This window comes from Suncus etruscus, chromosome 15 (assembly GCF_024139225.1).
Source record: "Suncus etruscus isolate mSunEtr1 chromosome 15, mSunEtr1.pri.cur, whole genome shotgun sequence".
NCBI lineage: Eukaryota > Metazoa > Chordata > Mammalia > Eulipotyphla > Soricidae > Suncus > Suncus etruscus.
The window spans coordinates 92,320,039-92,337,569 of NC_064862.1; the positions used below are offsets into that span (position 1 = coordinate 92,320,039).

The 17,531-nt window shown below is 60.8% G+C and overlaps 1 protein-coding gene across 4 annotated transcripts in view; it reads left to right on the forward strand.

The window, feature by feature from the left end:
* Nucleotides 1-17,014, forward strand: part of UNC13A (unc-13 homolog A) — a 36,670-nt gene extending 19,656 nt beyond the window's left edge. The window contains exons 26-45 of one of the 4 annotated variants that reach the window (XM_049787749.1): nucleotides 344-477; nucleotides 1,512-1,597; nucleotides 1,695-1,821; nucleotides 3,422-3,518; nucleotides 3,598-3,741; nucleotides 4,275-4,358; nucleotides 4,816-4,893; nucleotides 4,971-5,059; nucleotides 5,529-5,681; nucleotides 6,879-7,002; nucleotides 7,595-7,600; nucleotides 8,665-8,703; nucleotides 9,226-9,255; nucleotides 10,435-10,491; nucleotides 11,089-11,169; nucleotides 11,507-11,654; nucleotides 12,698-12,754; nucleotides 14,460-14,552; nucleotides 15,156-15,315; nucleotides 16,494-17,014. In XM_049787749.1, the coding sequence (XP_049643706.1) occupies nucleotides 344-477; nucleotides 1,512-1,597; nucleotides 1,695-1,821; nucleotides 3,422-3,518; nucleotides 3,598-3,741; nucleotides 4,275-4,358; nucleotides 4,816-4,893; nucleotides 4,971-5,059; nucleotides 5,529-5,681; nucleotides 6,879-7,002; nucleotides 7,595-7,600; nucleotides 8,665-8,703; nucleotides 9,226-9,255; nucleotides 10,435-10,491; nucleotides 11,089-11,169; nucleotides 11,507-11,654; nucleotides 12,698-12,754; nucleotides 14,460-14,552; nucleotides 15,156-15,315; nucleotides 16,494-16,794 (2,088 nt within the window). In that variant the 3' untranslated portion in view covers nucleotides 16,795-17,014. The remainder of the gene's footprint in view (nucleotides 1-343; nucleotides 478-1,511; nucleotides 1,598-1,694; nucleotides 1,822-3,421; nucleotides 3,519-3,597; nucleotides 3,742-4,274; nucleotides 4,359-4,815; nucleotides 4,894-4,970; nucleotides 5,060-5,528; nucleotides 5,682-6,878; nucleotides 7,003-7,594; nucleotides 7,601-8,664; nucleotides 8,704-9,225; nucleotides 9,256-10,434; nucleotides 10,492-11,088; nucleotides 11,170-11,506; nucleotides 11,655-12,697; nucleotides 12,755-14,459; nucleotides 14,553-15,155; nucleotides 15,316-16,493) is intronic. The other 3 variants (XM_049787750.1, XM_049787751.1, XM_049787752.1) reach the window with 3 other exon arrangements.
* The last annotated feature ends 517 nt before the right edge of the window (nucleotides 17,015-17,531 follow it).

A 17,531-nucleotide genomic window follows, 5' to 3' on the forward strand; every position in this document is an offset into this window, starting at 1 on the left:
GAGCTCCTTCTTGCGTTTCCACCCGAAACTCGCTGGATGGGATGACCAGGCTGAGAGGCCTGAGTTCATCGGAGTCAGATTCAGGCCTGTGGAGTCTCAGCCTGGCCAGTGTCAATCCCAGGGCCTGTGGCTGCCTTGGACATAGAGCCTGTGTCCATCTTACTCAGCCCCTTGGGCCCAAGGCCTTGATCAAGCCCCGGATTCCTCAGACTGCTCCGATTCCTCCTCAAGTTGTGTCACTGGGCTGGGTTGATGATGCTGACCTGAGCTGTGGGCCAGTTGCCATGAGGTCAGGCCCTTTTCATGCAGACCCTGGACCCCTTGTGTCTCCTGCTCCTTCCAGGCAAAGAAGGGGGAGTTGCCTCCTGAGGAGCAGGGCCCCAGCATCAAGAACCTGGACTTCTGGTCCAAGCTCATCACCCTCATCGTGTCCATCATCGAGGAAGACAAGAATTCCTACACACCTTGCCTCAACCAGTGAGCAGAGCGGGCAGCCGGGCTCAGCGGTCATGGGTGCCTGTTTGTGGAATGTGTGAGTGTGTCTGAGCGCGTCTGAGTAAGTGTGTGTAAGTGCATGTAGGATTGTGCATATGCACGCGTGAATGTGCCTCAACACACAATTGGATGCTTTGGCGAGCTGGTCTAATCAGATCTGAGCGTTTTTGTAGGTGGTGGCCGTTGTTAGGGGGTCCCCTGGATGAGATACAGCAGTTTGCAAATGCAAACTTAAAATTGTGGGACAGGAGAGGCCGTCCAGTGGGTGCACCTCTCAGTGATCTTACAGGACCCAAACCATCCAGTTGTTTGTACCATCCAGTCCCATAGTGTGTGTGTGTGTGTGTGTGTGTGTGTGTGTGTGTGTGTGTGTGTGAGAGAGAGAGAGAGACTTTTTGCAATCCTGTACTTCAACACTTACTTTTGCATGAGCTTAGCGCCATCCATACACTATGGTGTTCAGAACTTCCCGTGCTCCCTGTGGTACTCCCAACCCTCTGCCTCAGGGCCTGGCACCGACCCTGGCCCACAGAGCGCCCAGCCCCACCCGCAGTACTCCACACTGCCCTCATCATCAGCCCCAGCACCCAGCCACGCCCTCAGTTCCTGCCTTCATCCCCAAAACTCATCCCCAGTGGCCTCAGCCATGCCTGGGCCCTGCTGTCAATACTGGGCCCTGCCCAGAAAACCGGCCCCGCCCTCAGCTCTGGCCCCGCCCCAGACATCCTGCCTCACCCTCAGCATGGAGCCCATCTCCAGTGCTCAGTCCCTCCCCCAGCACTTGGCTCCACCCCTGCAGTGCCTGGCCCCGCCCACAGCATCGCCCCTGGCTGGGCATTGGCTCCTTCTGCAGCACTCAATCCCGCCCACACCACCCGACTCCTCCCCATTTCCTGGCCCCGCCCATACCACATGCCACGCCCCTAGTACTGGGCCCCCCGTCATTGGTCCGTCCAGAGCGCTAGGCCCCACCCACAGCGCCAAGCCCCTCCCCCAGCGCCGGCCCCGCCCCGCAGGTTCCCGCAAGAGCTGAACGTGGGTAAGATCAGCGCCGAGGTGATGTGGAGCCTGTTCGCGCAGGACATGAAGTACGCCATGGAGGGTAAGCGGGGTCCTGGGGTCGGGCCGGGCCGGGCAGGGCCGATCCACGCCCGGGTCCGAGCCTGAGCCCGAGCCCCATCCCCATCTCCATATCGCAGAGCACGACAAGCACCGGCTGTGCAAGAGCGCCGACTACATGAACCTGCACTTCAAGGTCAAGTGGCTGTACAACGAGTACGTGGCCGAGCTGCCCGCCTTCAAGGAGCACGTGCCCGAGTACCCCACGTGAGTGCACCCCGAGACTCGGCCCTGGGCTCCACTGGGTCTGGCCAGGTCCCTAGGCCGCGCCAGGCCCGCCCCCAACCCAAATCCAGAACCGGGACACAGACCCAAAGCCTTGCAGACTATCCACACGCAGTGGGTCAGGGGCGCAGATTCTGCAGGGCCCCTTAGTTCCTGCTGTCCCTTCTGTGTCCCTTCTCTGACCCGGCCGTGGCAAGACAGGCTGGGTACATCTGGTGAGATGCCCAACTCATGGGGCACCCCTCGAAGGTCGAGTGCAACCTGGATGCACCATGAAGTCTTCCTCCAGATTCCCAGAGATCTGCTCCCAGCTCCCCTGGCCTGGTCTCACTGGTGAAGCCACTGAGGCCACGAGGGGTCCCGTGGAGGGAACCACTCCACACCCTGTATCTCAGCTAGTGGTTTGGAGTTTTTCTTTTTGTTTTTTAGTGATGGGATTTGGTGCCACACCTGGTGAACTTAGGGGTCATTCCTGGGGAGAGAAGAAAAATGGAGGGGGAGGAGGGGAAACTGAGACATCGCCCTGGGGACGGTGTTGGACACTGTGTGATGGGAACTCAGTCATGAGCAGCTTGGTAACTATCACACAATGATTTGATTTCTAAAAATTATTATTGTGGGCCCGGAGAGATAGCGCAGCGGCATTTGCCTTGCAAGCAGCAGATCCAGGACCAAAGGTGTTTGGTTTGAATCCCAGTGCACCATATGGTCCCCCGTGCCTGCCAGGAGCTATTTCTGAGCAGACAGCCAGGAGTAACCCCTGAGCATTGCCAGGTGTGGCCCAAAAACCAAAAAAAAAATTATTATTGTTATTATTGGTTTGGCGGACCACACCCAGAGGTGGTCAGGAGTTCTTCCTGGCTCAGGAATCAGTCCTAGCAGGCTCTGGAAAACACATGTGATGCTGAGGATTGAACCCAGGTTGGCCATATACAAGGCAAATGTCCCCCTTGCTGTTCTATCACTCTGGCCCAAACAAAAATTATTTAAAAAGATAAAATTGGGCCCAGAGAGATAGCACAGCGGCATTTGCCTTGCAAGCAGCCGATCCAGGACCAAAGGCGGTTGGTTCGAATCCCGGTGTCCCATATGGTCCCCCGTGCCTGCCAGGAGCTATTTCTGAGCAGACAGCCGGGAGTAACCCCTGAGCACCGCCGGATGTGGCCCAAAAACCAAAAAAAAAAAAAAAAAAAAGATAAAATTGAGGGGGCTGGAGCAGTTGTGAGGGCCTACGGCATCTGCCTTGCGTGCTAGCCTAGGACGGTTCGATCCTCTGGTGTCCCATATGGTTCCCCAAGCCAGGAGTGATTTCTGAGCGCAGAGCCAGGAGTAACACCTGAGTGAGTGCTGCCGGATCTGACCCAAAAAACAAAAGAAACAAAAACAACAGAAACAAAAAATTAAACAATAAAGAGAGCGAGGAAATTATGGTAATAAAAATATTTTCAGTGTACAACATGATAAAAGGGGGCAGGCACACTTCTGGACCTCGGAGGAGCCTGTGGGATGCTGGGTATCCAACCTGGTCGGCTGTGCTCCAGGCAGACACCTTCCCCACTGTTTCCCGGCCCGGCCCCTCCAGGTGGTTCGAACCCTTTGTCATCCAGTGGCTGGACGAGAATGAAGAGGTGTCCCGAGATTTCCTGCATGGGGCACTGGAGCGTGACAAGAAGGATGGGGTGAGGAGGCGCGGCTGGCAGGGAGGGCAGCGGGGTGGGTTTGGGTCTGGGGGCTCACCCTGGCCCCGGCCCCCCACAGTTCCAGCAGACGTCGGAACACGCCCTGTTCTCCTGCTCCGTGGTGGACGTGTTCTCCCAGCTCAACCAGAGCTTTGAGATCATCAAGAAGCTGGAGTGTCCCGACCCGCAGATCGTGGGCCACTACATGCGACGCTTTGCCAAGGTCTGGGGGGCACGCAGGGGCGGTACTGAGTGGGGGATCCTCGGGGTCAAGGACAGGGTCTTATAGGTCTTGTAGGTCATGGTGTAGATGAGGGAGGGATGGAGCTCGGGGACCCCATGAGGATCATAGAGAGCCCACTCTGGAGCTGGAGTCAGGGGTAGGGTTTAGGGGTCCTGAGCCCCAGGACCCCCGTGAGGCTAGAGGTCAGGGGTCACCGGGTTGGTTTCAGGCTGGGTTAAGGCCCAAGGGAGGCTTGCTTGGGGCTGGGCCAGGTGGCAGATTTGCCCCGCAGGGACATTGGTGTGTGCAATAACCCTGTACCACCGTCAGGGGTCGCACAGAATCAGGACAGTCCCCCTGAGCATCACTGGTGTGTCCTCCGTACCCCAAAACCCAACTCTTCCCATAGTGCTGCTTTCCTTGGCCCACGGTCCTCCTCAAGTGCAAGTTGGGGTTCTGGCTACTACCCCTCGTGAGGCTGGAGGGTGCTGGCGGGGCTCCGGCCGCCCCCTCACAGCTTCATGTCCCCCCAGACCATCAGCAACGTGCTCCTCCAGTATGCGAACATCGTGTCCAAGGACTACGCCACCTACTGCTCCAAGGAGAAGGAGAAAGTGGTGACCTGCGGCGGCCCTGTCCCACCCAGACCCCACCCCCAGGCCCAGTCCTGCACCCCCAGGCCCCAACCCCAGAACTAACCAGCACCCCAGAACTAGCCCCGCACTCCAGATTTCACCCACCTCCATCCATATGCGCGTGTCTGTGACAGGCATGTGGGGAGAGCCTGGGAGCCCCGCTCTTTACGTCCCTACATGAGGTGCAAAGTTTGTGCCACGTGGTGAATGTGGGGGTCCCCTGGGTCCCCGTACCCTGAGGCCACCGGGCTGAGCTTCCTCCTGCGATCCCCAGAGGCTGCCCAGACACACACACACACAGTCCCCAAACCTGAGCCCTCAGCAGTCGCCTGTGGGGCCCGACTCGGCCCGAGCACGTCCAGGAGGGACCTTGACCCCTGAAGGGAGGAGACGGGGTGGGGCCGGGGCGGGCACCCTGACCTTCTTCACTCCCCTCCAGCCCTGCATCCTCATGAACAACACGCAGCAGCTCCGGGTGCAGCTGGAGAAGATGTTCGAGGCCATGGGCGGGAAGGAGGTGAGGGCCGTGGGGGGCCTGATGGGGGTGTGGGGCCTGCTGGGCGGCGCCCACACAGGATGCCCATGCCCCCGCAGCTGGACGCCGAGGCCAGCGACATCCTCAAGGAGCTGCAGGTGAAGCTCAACAGTGTCCTGGATGAGCTGAGCCGTGTGTTCGCCACCAGGTGGGACTGGCTGGGGCAGGGCAGCGGGGGCACAGGGTCCCAGACTGGGGGGCTGGGGGACAGACTCCCACAGGGGCAGGGGGTCCCCAGATATGCATACGAGCCACTTCCTCCATGCATTCGACTCCTCTGGGACCAGATGCATCTGGGGAGGGGCAGGAGCACTGGGGAAGGAGAACACTGGCAGGAGGGGTCTGTGGGAGGGGCGTGTTCCACAGGGGTGGAGTCTACAGAGAGGGGCGTAGCCTGACAGAGGGGCGTGTCTATGCAGATGTGAGGGTTTGCGAAAAGGTTGGAGTCTTGAGGGGCGGGGTCATGCAAATGAGTGGACTTTGCGGGGGCGGAGTCTTGCAGGGGTAGTGCCGTGTGGGCGGGGCCTCGCATAGGGGCAAGTCCGGCAGGTGGGCGTGGTCGTGTGCTGGGCGGGGTCTTGCAAGGGGCCCCTGGAACCTCACTGCGGCACCCACAGTTTCCAGCCACACATAGAGGAGTGCGTGAAGCAGATGGGCGACATCCTGAGCCAGGTGAAGGGCACCGGGAATGTGCCGGCCAGCGCCTGCAGCAGCGTGGCCCAGGACGCTGACAACGTGCTGCAGCCCATCATGGACCTGCTGGACAGCAAGTGAGAGGCGCGGCGGGGCCCCGTGAGCCCACAGACGGGAGGAGGGTGGAAGAGGGGAGGAGGCTGGTGCGGCAGGACAGTCCAGTGGATGGGGCTGAAGAGGGAGTAGACGACTGTGGATACAGATGAGGCAGGGATGGTGAGTGGGGCCTGGAGCCAGAGCACAGTCCGAGGGTGCTGGCATTGCTCACGGCTGATCCCTGGGTTTGATCCCTGGCACCCCATAAGGTCCAAAGCCTACCAGAGTGATCCCTGAGCACATTCAAGAGTAATCCCTGAGCATTCTCAGGTTTGGTAAAGGGATAAAAGAAGATGGGCGAGGGGCCGGAGAGATGGCATGAAAGTAGGGCATTTGCCTTGCATGCAGAAGGACGGTGGTTAAAATCCCGGCATCGTATAATGTCCCCTGAGCCTGCCAGGAGCGATTTCTGAGTGTAGAGCCAGGAGGAACCCCCGGGTGTGACCCAGAAACAAACAAATAAACAAAAAGATAGGAAAGTGGGCAGGTGGGTAGATGGATAGACAAAAGCACAGATGGCTTATGGGTAAATGGAAATGGATGGATGGGTGGAAGGATGAATTGATGGCCTGATTGATGGATGAATGATGGAAAAATTAACAGATAGAAGGATGGATGACACATGGATGGTAGATGAATGGATGTGTGGGTGGCTAGATTGAGGAATGGATGGGATGGCTGAGAAATAGATAAATTGATGGCTAAATAACGGATCGATGGATGGATGGATGGATGGATGTCTGGACAACAGATGGGTGGATGAATGGATGGACAAATGAACAGATGGCTGGACAGATGGATGGGTGGATGAATGATGGGTAGGTGGGTGGATAGATGGGTGGGTAGAAGGATGACAGATGGACAGATGGATGGAAGAGTACTCTGGGCAGCTGACACCCCCTGATCAGATTGGACCCCTTTAGACATAGGCTCCCAGGGCGTGGTGATCACCAGCCCTCAGCACTGCTGGAGAGATCCCCAAACTGTGTCAACTGACAGGAGGAGGGAAGTTATGGGCATGGGGGAATGGGCCCAACCCCCTGCACAAGCGCCCTGTCCACATCTTAAATCGTGGGCATCTTCACCTTCCTGAGGGACTGTCCTCTCTGGCCCACCACAACCCACACCATACCCGCTCGTGGCTCCCACACCCTCTCAGCCCAGCCCCTTGTCCCCAGCCTGACCCTCTTCGCCAAGATCTGTGAGAAAACGGTGCTGAAGCGTGTCCTGAAGGAGCTGTGGAAGCTGGTGATGAACACGATGGAGAAGACCGTGGTGCTGCCGCCGCTCACCGACCAGACGGTGAGGATCGCCGGGATCACAGGCACCGGGAGGTGCATGAAAACAGTCATGGACCTCTGGGTGAAGGGACCCGAGGTCAAAGGTCAGATAAGCCAAAGCATGTGGGGACACACAGCGATCAAGGTCATGTGGATGAGCGTGTGTGGTAGAGGCCAAGGACACAGGGATGAGGTGTTTGTCTGGGTCATGGTTATGGGGCTTGACAGGTTAAGTTCATGTGGTCAGATGTCCAGGTCATGAGTCAAAGGTCAAGGCCATAGGATTAGAGGTCAATATTCTAAATTCAGGCCAAGGTTAGAGGTCCTGCGGACACCAGCGGTGCATCTGGGATCTTTCTGCGACGCTCGGGACGCTGTGGCCTGGCAGGAGGGTGTGAGGGCAGAGTGGGGGAGTTTGGGTGGGAAGAGGGAACGCCCAGCCCAGCCAAAGACCCTTCCTGGGTGGTGAGGAGGGGGCAAGGGCCGGACCCCTCCAGGCTCTCAGCGCTGGGCTGGCGACTCGGGAGCCCGGGCACAGTCTCAGCTCCTGCCCGCTCCCGACACTCATGGTGACTTATCTCCCCCCTGCCCACCCCCACCCGGCTGGCTGACAGATGATCGTAAGTAGCGCGTCTGTCCGTCTGTCTGTCGTTCGCTCTGTGTCTGGACTCGGCCCACCCCGTGGCTGTACCCCACCCCACCCAGCGCCCTGGCCCTCAGCACTCCCGGACCCTGCCACCCCCGCCCACCTCCCACCTAGATGTGCCTATGCCTGTCGGGGCAGTGCAGGAGGGAGCCATGCCCATTTAGAAGCCACGCCCACACAATGGAGCCACGCCCACATATGGGAGCCACGCCCAGTCAGAAGGAACCAGTCCACTAGGACCACACCTTGTGCATGAGAACCACGCCCTCCTGAGACAGCCACGCCCCTAGATGGGGCCACACCCTCTCCAGGAGCCACGCCCATTCATCTCCCCTTGGGCCATGTCCATTCCCCTCTTGGTTCTGGGTTCTTGGTATCACCCCAAAGTACAGGCTCACCCCATGCGCTGGGATCCTGCCCAGTTGCTCCAGGGACTGCCCGCCAGTGCACACACCCCGGGGAACCCTCCCGGCCCCATCCTGTCCCGTAATGGGGTATCAAGGCCTCTTCAGGCTCCAGGTGCAGAAAGGGCCTAGGGGCCCCCGCAGTTCCCACTGGGCAGCACAGGGCGCCCAGCCTGGACCAGGGCCTACCTAGAGCATCTGTCGAAGATCTAGGGGTTAGGCACAAGGACCCCAAATGCTTCCCTGAAGCCCCGTGTGCAGTCGGTGAGGGCGAGGGTGGCTGTGTCTCCCCATTGTCTCCTGCCACCTCTGTGCTGTGTCCTCCTCCCTCTCCCTCCTCCCCTCTCTTCCTGCCTTTCCTTCTTCCTTCTCACCTTCCTTCCCTCCTCCTACCCTCCCTCCATCTCCCCATCTCCCTCTTCTCCCCCTTCCTTCTCTCTCTTTCTCCTCGCTTTCTTCTTCTCTCCCTTTTTTCTTTCTCACCTTTTTTCTTTCTTTCACTCTGATTCTCTTCTCACCCTGCCCTTCTCTCTCCCCCTCTCCCTCTCTTACCTTCCCCCACAGAGCCTTCCCCATCCCCCCAACCCATGTGCCCCGGCTGGTGGGCTGACGCCCCTGTGCCTTGTCTCTGCAGGGCACCCTCTTGAGAAAACATGGCAAGGGAGTAGAAAAGGTAACGAGGGTCTGTCCGCACCCCCCAAGCTCTGGGTGTGAGTATGAGTGTGAGGGCATGTCTGTGTCTGTGTGCAGGTCGGCAGGTCCCCCTGATCCCCTTTCAGCACAGTTATTGGGGTCACCACACCTGGGATCCCAAAGATCTGAGCCCTGCACCCTGCGCTGAGAGCAGCGCTTCTGTGCATGTGTGTTTGTGTGTGTGGAGACCACATCTCCATGAGAGCGTCCACGTGTGCTTGTGCGTGTATGTGTGTGTGTGTGTGTGTGTGTGTGTGTGTGTGTGTGTGGACCCGGCAGGCCCTGTACTTACCCACGTGTGTGTCCCTGTTAAAGCCCATATAACACCCCACCCCCTGAATCCGAGTCCACCTCGGCCCAGGAGCTGGAGGAGAGACCTGACCCCCGACCCCCATCTCTTCCCCTCTTGGGGGGAGCCAAGTGCAGATGAGAAGCTGCTTTGAGGGGCCGGGCTGGCTCCCGCCCCGCAGCCGCAAGCTGACCCTCCTGGTTCTCTCCACAGGGCCGGGGGAAACCGCCGAGCCACTCCGATGTAAGCCCGGCCCCGATGTCTGTCGGCACCCCGTCCTCCCCTCTGTGCTCCCTGCAGCGGGCTGGGGTTGTCCCGTGCGTCCGTCCTTCTGTCTGGGGGGGGCTCCTCCGTTGTCTGTCTGGCTTGTTTGTTGGGGTGTTGGCAGAGAGGGTAGGAGAAGGGTGCGGCAGGGAAACTGAGGCCCAGGCCACGTCTGGGAGTCACGGAGCTGGAGTGGATGGTCCCCAGCCTGGCACTTGCCCAGGGGGGACTTGCCAGGACCGGCCTGTTCTGAGTTCCAGACAGGGGGCACTGCCCTCCACATGGCCTTGGAGGCCCCCCCCCCCCAATGCTTGCTCAGCTTGGGCTCAGGCTAAGATTCGGCCTCATCATGTCCTTCCTCATCAGTGGGTGGGGTGGGGGAGAATGAGAGACCAGCATAGTCGGGGGTACTGGGGGGTGTCCGACGAGGCCCCGTGTCCTCCACTCCACCTGTGACCTGGAATCAGACGTTCGTTCCGGCTGGTGACTGAGGGAAGGACCAAAGGGGGACAGTGACCATCCAGGGCCACACAGCAGCACCGGCTCACACAACCAAGCATCTCTTCTGGGGGGAGGTGTGGGGGTTGTGATGTCTGTTTGGGGGTGCGACAGTCTTAGAAAAGTTTAGTGAAATAGTCTTGAAAGGCGACTCTCTGCAGGGAAATGGGCCCTGGAGGCATCGTGGTCACCCCCAGATTCCCCAAGCACCCCAGACCCACGCCAGTGTATAGGCCATTCACACTGACACTTAAAATCTCACTCAATTATACTCACATACTCACATTCGTTCACTCACACGCTGACACATACACACACACAACTTTCACATCAGCAGACCAATACGCACTCAGAATACAAACATAAATACTCTGACACTCAGACACATACACTAAACCATCACCCAACACCCACACATGCTGCCCTGCCCACCAAACGTGGGAGAAGGGTGGAAGGGTGGGCATGGGGGTCAGCCCCATCCTCTGGGGTTGGGGAAGCTCACTCCCCCTTCTCAGCACCTCGTGGGGGCTCTCGTTAGCCTCTGTCCCTGCTCTGGGACCTCGGACAGTAACCACGGTGGTGTCTGGGGCCAGGGTGTCCCTCGTGCTGGGAACCAGCTGTGTGCCCCAATCTCACCCCAGCCCCCTTCCTTTCCTACAGGGAACCCAGATGATCTTCAACGCAGCCAAGGAGCTCGGGCAGCTGTCGAAGCTCAAGGTGAGGGATGGGGTGACTGGAAGGGGACAAAGCCTGGGGATTCCCAGAACAGTGGCCCCAGCATGGAGACCTGTTTTTGTCATTTGGTTTAGAATGACTCAATTTATTCACATCAGTTTTTTGGAAAGATGTACATGGTCAATTTCAGCATTTTTGTTTGTTTGATTTTGGGTCACACCCGGTAGTGCTCAGGGGTTCCTCCTGGCTCTGCACTCAGAAATCGCCCTGGCAGGCTCAGGGGACCATATGGGATGCCAGGATTCAAACCACGGTCCATCATGGGTCAGCTGCCTGCAAGGCAACGCCCTACCACTGTGCTATCTCTCTGGCCCCAAGGGCAGCATATTTTTAAAATGGATGTTATCTTGTTCTTTTATAAATGTTAAAATGTGTTAAATGTTAAAAAATGGTAAAATGGTAAAAAAAAAAAAAAAAAAAAAGTAAATGATCCAATAAGCTAGCCCTGCCAAGCGGCTGCTGCGTGCCAGTTACAGGCCGGGGTTGGGCCACAGTGGGATAATGGGGCACCCTCCGCTTCTTTGATGAAGTGCCCTGAGGCCCAGCTGCTCTGCTCAGTCTGCCCGTCTCTGTCCTCAGGACCACATGGTGCGGGAGGAAGCCAAGAGCTTGACACCGAAGCAGTGTGCGGTGGTGGAGCTGGCCCTAGACACCATCAAGGTTAGAGGCCGAGCAGGGGGTGGTGTGGATGCTGAGAGTGTGGCGCATCTCCCTTCCCTGATGACAGGGTTCCTTGGACTGGTGTGGGGCCCTGAGGCACCCCAGGTTACAGGGAACAGCCTGATAAACGTCATGGGGTGCAGTGGTGAGGAGGCGGGGGAAGCCCCAGGAGGGACCAGAGAGCAGTTTTCTGGAAGCAGTTGGTGCTGCATAGGAGAAGGTGGGTTTTGAGGAATGCCTGGAAGTTCCAGCACAAGAAGGAAACGGAGTCTCTTGGGCCAGGGCCCCTGACACACACCCGAGGGTGCGTCACCCGCTTGGCGCTCTTCTCCTGCAGCAATACTTCCACGCGGGCGGCGTGGGCCTCAAGAAGACCTTCCTGGAGAAGAGCCCCGACTTGCAGTCCCTGCGCTACGCCCTGTCGCTCTACACGCAGGCCACCGACCTGCTCATCAAGACCTTCGTGCAGACCCAGTCGGCCCAGGGTAAGGGGCTGGCCCAGCGCCACAGGAGCCCCGCCCCCTGGAGCAGGCCCCGCCCACGGATGCTAAGGAGGCCAATCCCAGACGCGAGTCCCGCCCCTAGCTGCCACAGAGCCCCGCCCCCAGGAGCAAACCCCGCCCCTGACTGCTGCAGAGTCAAGCCCCTCCCACCCTTGGCTGTGATGGAGCCACGCCCCGAGAGCAAGTCACGCCCCTTGACGCAACAGAGCTCCGCCCACGAGTGAGCCCCACCCTAACCACTGCAGAGCCACGCCCCCAAAGAAATCCCGCCCCTGACTGCTATGCCACGCCCCCAAGGGCAAGCCCCTCCCCTAGGAGAAAACCCGCCCTGGTCATTGCTGGGCTCCTGCCCATTGGCTCCCACCCTCTGACGTCATAGACAGGCGCATCCTGCCTGGAGGTAGAGCATCCTCTCGCTGATGATGGGGCCTGACCCTAGACATCTTAGGGGCGGGACTGGGAATGAGTGACAGCTGCTAAGGGCGGGACCTCAGCTTCATGGGGCCTGCGAGTAGCTGGCAGCTCTGGCGTGGGCGGGGCCAGGGCTGATTGGCAGCCCCAGAGGCGGGGCCTGGGATGGGTTCACCCAGGACAGATGTGGGTTGTGTGCATGTGTCTGTATGTGTTGTGGAGGAGGGCCGGGGATGGGAGGGACCCCGGGCTGGAGGGGTGGTGGTCGCGGGTGGCGGGAGCCCTGGTCTCACATTCTCTGTCTCTTTCTTCCTCGCTTTGTCTCGGGGCCCTCCCTGCAACCCACCCCGGGGGTCTGCACCCCGTCTTTGGGGGCACCCGGGCTTGGGCTCTGAGCCCAGATGCAAGGTCGGGGTGGGGGGCAGGAGGGGAGCAGCAGCCCAGCCCTGCGCCCCCGGCCTCTTTGGGAGGCGCCTGTCCGTGTGTCCGTCGTCCGTCCGCCTGTCCAGCTGACGTTTCTCTCTCTCTTGTTTCTCCTCCCGCTCGCTCGCCGCCCCCTCCGCGCCTCCCACCCCGCCACGCACTCGCCCTCCCCGCCCCGCTCCCCCCATTAGTCCATGGTGGCAAGGGCACTAGGTTCACTCTTAGTGAAGACATTTATCCTGAGAAGGGTACGTGCCTGCGTCCTCCCGCCGGCTAGATGAGGCCCGGCCGTGCCGGTGGGCGGCCCCGGGAAGGCGGCTTGCTGGTTCCACGCGGGCAAGGAGGGGAGACGTGGCTCCATCATTCCAGGGGCGCCCGGTTCCCCCAGGCTCACCCAAAGGCTGAAGCCCGGGAGCCCCTCTGGATGCAGCGAGTCTTTGGGGTCCAGTGGTCTCTCCCAGCTCCCCTTGACCAGAGGCCTGGCCTGGCAGGGCCTGCATCCTCCTCCTCCAGGGATCCCTCCTGGATGGACAGCGGAAGGTGGGGGGGGTCCTTACTCTAGGTCCCCGGCTCTATTGGCAATAAACGGGACGCAGCAGAGGGCCTAGGAGGGTTTGGCCTTGTGTGCCAAACCCCAGAAATAAGAGGAAAGTCTAACAGCCCCGGGAGACTGCTGAGTTCCGAACCCCCGAGTTCTGTCCTCGGGGGTCTTGTGAGCACTGCCTTGTGTGCCCACCCCAGAAATAAGGGGAAAGTCTCGGTCCTAACCTAAAAGAAAACAGCCCCAGGAGGCTGCTGAGTCCCAGACCCCAGGCTCTGTCCTCGGGGGCTACCAGGGAGGGGCGGGGGGCAGGAGGACCCTCAGAGCTGCCCCCTTGGAGCCAGCAAACCAGGGAGAGACGCCCCTTCCCCTTCTTACTAGCTCTGGCCTTGGTCTGATCCTCTCACCCCACCACTGTTCGACTGACCCCCCCACCCCAGCACCCCAAGTCTGACCCGGATGGAGCTTTGCATCAGCATCAGCCTGGGGAGGGGGTGCTGAGCATGTGTCTGAGGGGCGGGGGGAGGGGGGCTGAAGAGGACTGGGGTCTGGGGAGGGTCGCCAGTTGCACGCCCCCACCCGGCACGGGCTAGTGGGGGGTCTCCGGCCCCTCGATCACTTCCGCCCCCCAAGGTAACTGTATCCCCCTGGAACTGACGCTTTCTTGCCCCCAACCCCTCCTGACTCTCTCCTGTCCCTCCATGCATGGGGAGCTTGGGGGAGGGAGGGGTCTGGGGGTGCTGGCAGTCACAGGTCCCCAGGACCCACAGGAGGCCACTTCTGGGGTCACTGTGGGTGAGGTGGATTGTGGGGGGCTCCTCAGAGCAGAAGAAACAAGTACTTGAATGTCTGGGGTTCTGAGCAGTTGAGTCAGCACCAGAGGGAGGAGCGAGAACACAGTGGGAAGGCTTTTGCCTTGCCCGTGACTGACCCGGGTTTGATCGCCAGCATCCCATAGAACCCCCAGGCACCATCAGGAGTGACCCCTGAGCTCTCAGAGTCAGGAGAGAGCCTGGAACACTGCCGGGTGTGACCCCAAAATCCAGTCAAAGAGGATTTGGAAAGAGGAGGGGGAAAAAGGCATGGGGCTAATGTATGGGAAGAGAACCCAAGAGTGGCTGCAGTAGCCAGATAGGAAACTGAGGCACGGCGAGAAGAGATGTCCTCAGAGCTGGAGGCCAAGCTGTGGCCAGCCTGAGGTCTGGACCCCTGAGTAATAGCCAGTGGCCCGAGAAAAGGGGAGCGGTGCGGGGGCCAGGATCAGGGAGGTGCCGAGCTGTGCCCATGGGCCAGGCAGGGCTTCGGGCTTCCCCTGAGCCAGGGCCCTGTGGGCGTGGGGACCTGATTCTGCCAGCACTGGGGAGGGGACGGGAGAGAACCGAGCTCACCCAGAACCCTGTCCGCCCGCCCAGGCTCAGGTGTGGAGGACACGGTGGGCGAGGTCTCGGTGCACGTGGAGCTGTTCACGCACCCCGGAACAGGGGAGCACAAGGTCACCGTGAAAGGTGAGAGGGCGCAGGGCGGGTTTGGAGACTCGTCCCTCGCCACGTGGGCCCCTCAGCACCACTTAGAGTCACTCCTGAGCACAAAAAAAGGAGTAGCCTCGTTCACACACTCCTTGGGGTGTGTTCCAGCCAGGAATGTGGCAGCTCAGTAAGAAAAGAAAGTATCAAACCCCACTTTCAGGCATGGTAGGATTCAGGGGTCAAAGCACCATGTTGGGGCTCCTTGAGTCTTTGCTTCTCTCTGTTGGATCACCAGGACACGGGTCAGACTGTGCTAACTCAGACCCACAAGGCCAGTGACTGGGCCGGGCATTTTCTCTGAGTTGTCTCCAAGGCCCGGTAAATCCAGAGCCGACTGCGAAGCATCAGTGTGGCCGAATCAGGCCACTGTTGTCCCACTGTCACCCCTGCTGCTGCCACCACGAATGGGCTGGGTTGGCGCTCGCCTCCTTTGGCCCCTGCACCAAGAGTCCTGACATTTCAGTGGCTGGAGCTGGTCACTTGGGCCTGCTGGGAAATGCAGGCTTTCGGCTGGGCTTTGCCTGTCTCAACCCACTGGGGGACCAACTGACCCCACTCCTTTCCCGCGGCTTCTGCCAACAGTGGTGGCGGCCAACGACCTCAAGTGGCAGACTTCGGGCATCTTCCGGCCGTTTATTGAGGTCAACATCATCGGGCCGCAGCTCAGCGACAAGAAACGCAAGTTTGCCACCAAATCCAAGAACAACAGCTGGGCGCCCAAGTACAACGAGAGCTTCCAGTTGTGAGTCCGGGGAGCTCCGGGGCCTGTCGTGGGGTGCGCCTGCCCGGTGAGCCTCCAGGAAGGCCCCAGAAGCAGGAAGCGGGGTCCCTGGGTGCAGGGATGGGAGGGTGGGGTGAGGCGAGGCGGGTCCCAGGATGAATGATGCGCAGGGGACGGACCCGGGCGGGGTAAGCAGCCAGCGTAGGTCTAGAAGTGCATGGTCCCAGGAGTGGGGGTCATGCTAGGGCTGTCGTGGGGGAACCGGCCAGGGCTATGGGGTGGGGTCAGCAGAGGCAGGGAGGGGAGGAAAGGGGCGTCCGCTCCAGCCCCCAGGGGACAGTCCACAGGGTGGCGGGAGAGATGCATAGAAAGGCCCGTCAGTGCTCAGATGTGGCCTCGGTGAGGTCTGCAGGGGCAGGAAGCGCCGCTGATGAGAAGGCGCAGTCACAGGCTGGGGCAGCACCGCTGCAGAACCAGAACCGGGAGGCTAGGCCGAACACCCCCCAAAACCCAGATCACAGCCCTGTTGGGCAGAGGCAGAGAGAAGCGTGTGGGCGGAGTCACGGAGGGGCGGAGCCACACGCGGGCAGGGCCAATGGGTGCCGTCCAGAAGGGCGGGATCTCAGGAAGGGACCGTGAATGGGGCGGAATCACAGGGAGGGCGGGGTCAGGGACGGGCGGGGCCACACGGGGCAGCGCCAGTGGGTGGAGTCCACAAGGGGGCGGGTCTCAGGAGGATAGTTTGAATGAGTAAGGGAGGGTGGAATTCACAGAGGGAGGGGCGGGGTCACGGAGGGCGGGTCTGTGCGAAAGGCAGTCAAGAGGGCCGGAGTCAGGGAGAAAGAGGAGGAGTCACGGGAGGGGCGGAGTCAGGCGGAGGGACTACGTGAGGGCGGAGTCACGAGGGAAGGGGAGGAGTCATGGGAGGGGCGGAGTCAAACAGGAAGGGGCTACATGAGGGCGGAGTCACGTGGGAAGGGGCGGAGTCACGGGAGGGGCGGAGTCAGGGGGCGGGTCATATGAGGCGGAACTACGCGGAGGGCAGTATCACGAGGGAGGGCGGGGTCAGAGGGCGGAGTCAACGAGGTAAAGGGGCGGGCTCAAGCAGGGCAGCCGCTGATTGGGCCAGAGCCGTGAGGGGGCGGGCCCGGGCCCGGGCGACGCGCCCCTCCCCTCACGGCCTCCCCCTTGGCCCGCAGCACCCTGAGCGCGGACGCGGGCCCCGAGTGCTACGAGCTGCAGGTGTGCGTGAAGGACTACTGCTTTGCGCGCGAGGACCGCACGGTGGGGCTGGCCGTGCTGCAGCTGCGGGAGCTGGCCCAGCGCGGGAGTGCGGCGTGCTGGCTGCCGCTGGGCCGCCGCATTCATATGGACGACACGGGCCTCACGGTGCTGCGCATCCTGTCGCAGCGCAGCAACGACGAGGTCGCCAAGGAGTTCGTCAAGCTCAAGTCGGACACGCGCTCGGCCGAGGAGGGCGGCGCCGCGCCTGCGCAGTAGCACGCGCGCCACGCGGCGGCGGGGCGGGGGAGGCCTACTGGGCGGTACTGCGCTTGCGCGCCGGAGCTCCGCCCCTCGGGAAGGGTCTCCTGCGCCTGCGCAATGGCTCCCGGACTGAGGGGGCGACGCCACGCCCCCGTGAGGCCACGCCCCTGGCTGCAGGAAGGCGGAAGTGGCCTTCCCCGCTGGACCATCCCAGGGATGCGGGGCTGGGCAGGGGGATGTCGGGGCGGGGCAGCTTCCTGTCCCCTGGAAAAGCCATAAGACAAGTCCCCAGACCAATGGCAAGGAGGGAGCTCTCAGTCCCCTTGGTTCCCTAGAATGCCCCATAGGGAGGGTGGGGCGCCTAGGGGGCTGAAAGACACCCCAGGAACCTGAGTCTTAGATATTTGTGCAAAAAATAAAACAAACAGGGAGGGGGAGGGTGGTATTTTAAAAGCACATGCGCCCTTGGGCGCCCCAACCCTGGGGGCTGAGGGACTAGGTCTGGGGGTCCCTGCAGCCCCCCGATTCCCCTAAAGGGTTTCCTACCCTCCTTCCCACACCCAGTTCTCATCTCAGAGCGCACCTTCCGATTGACAGAGAGCTGTGGGGTCCAAGAAGGGCCCTGGGCCCCGTGATCCCCGCCTCTCTGACCAGGGTGTCCCATGGACTGGGGGACTGCCATGCAGGTGACCCCATACAGACCCCCTCTGCTGCTAACCCGCCCCTCAAGGGGCCTCCCCAACCCCGATGAG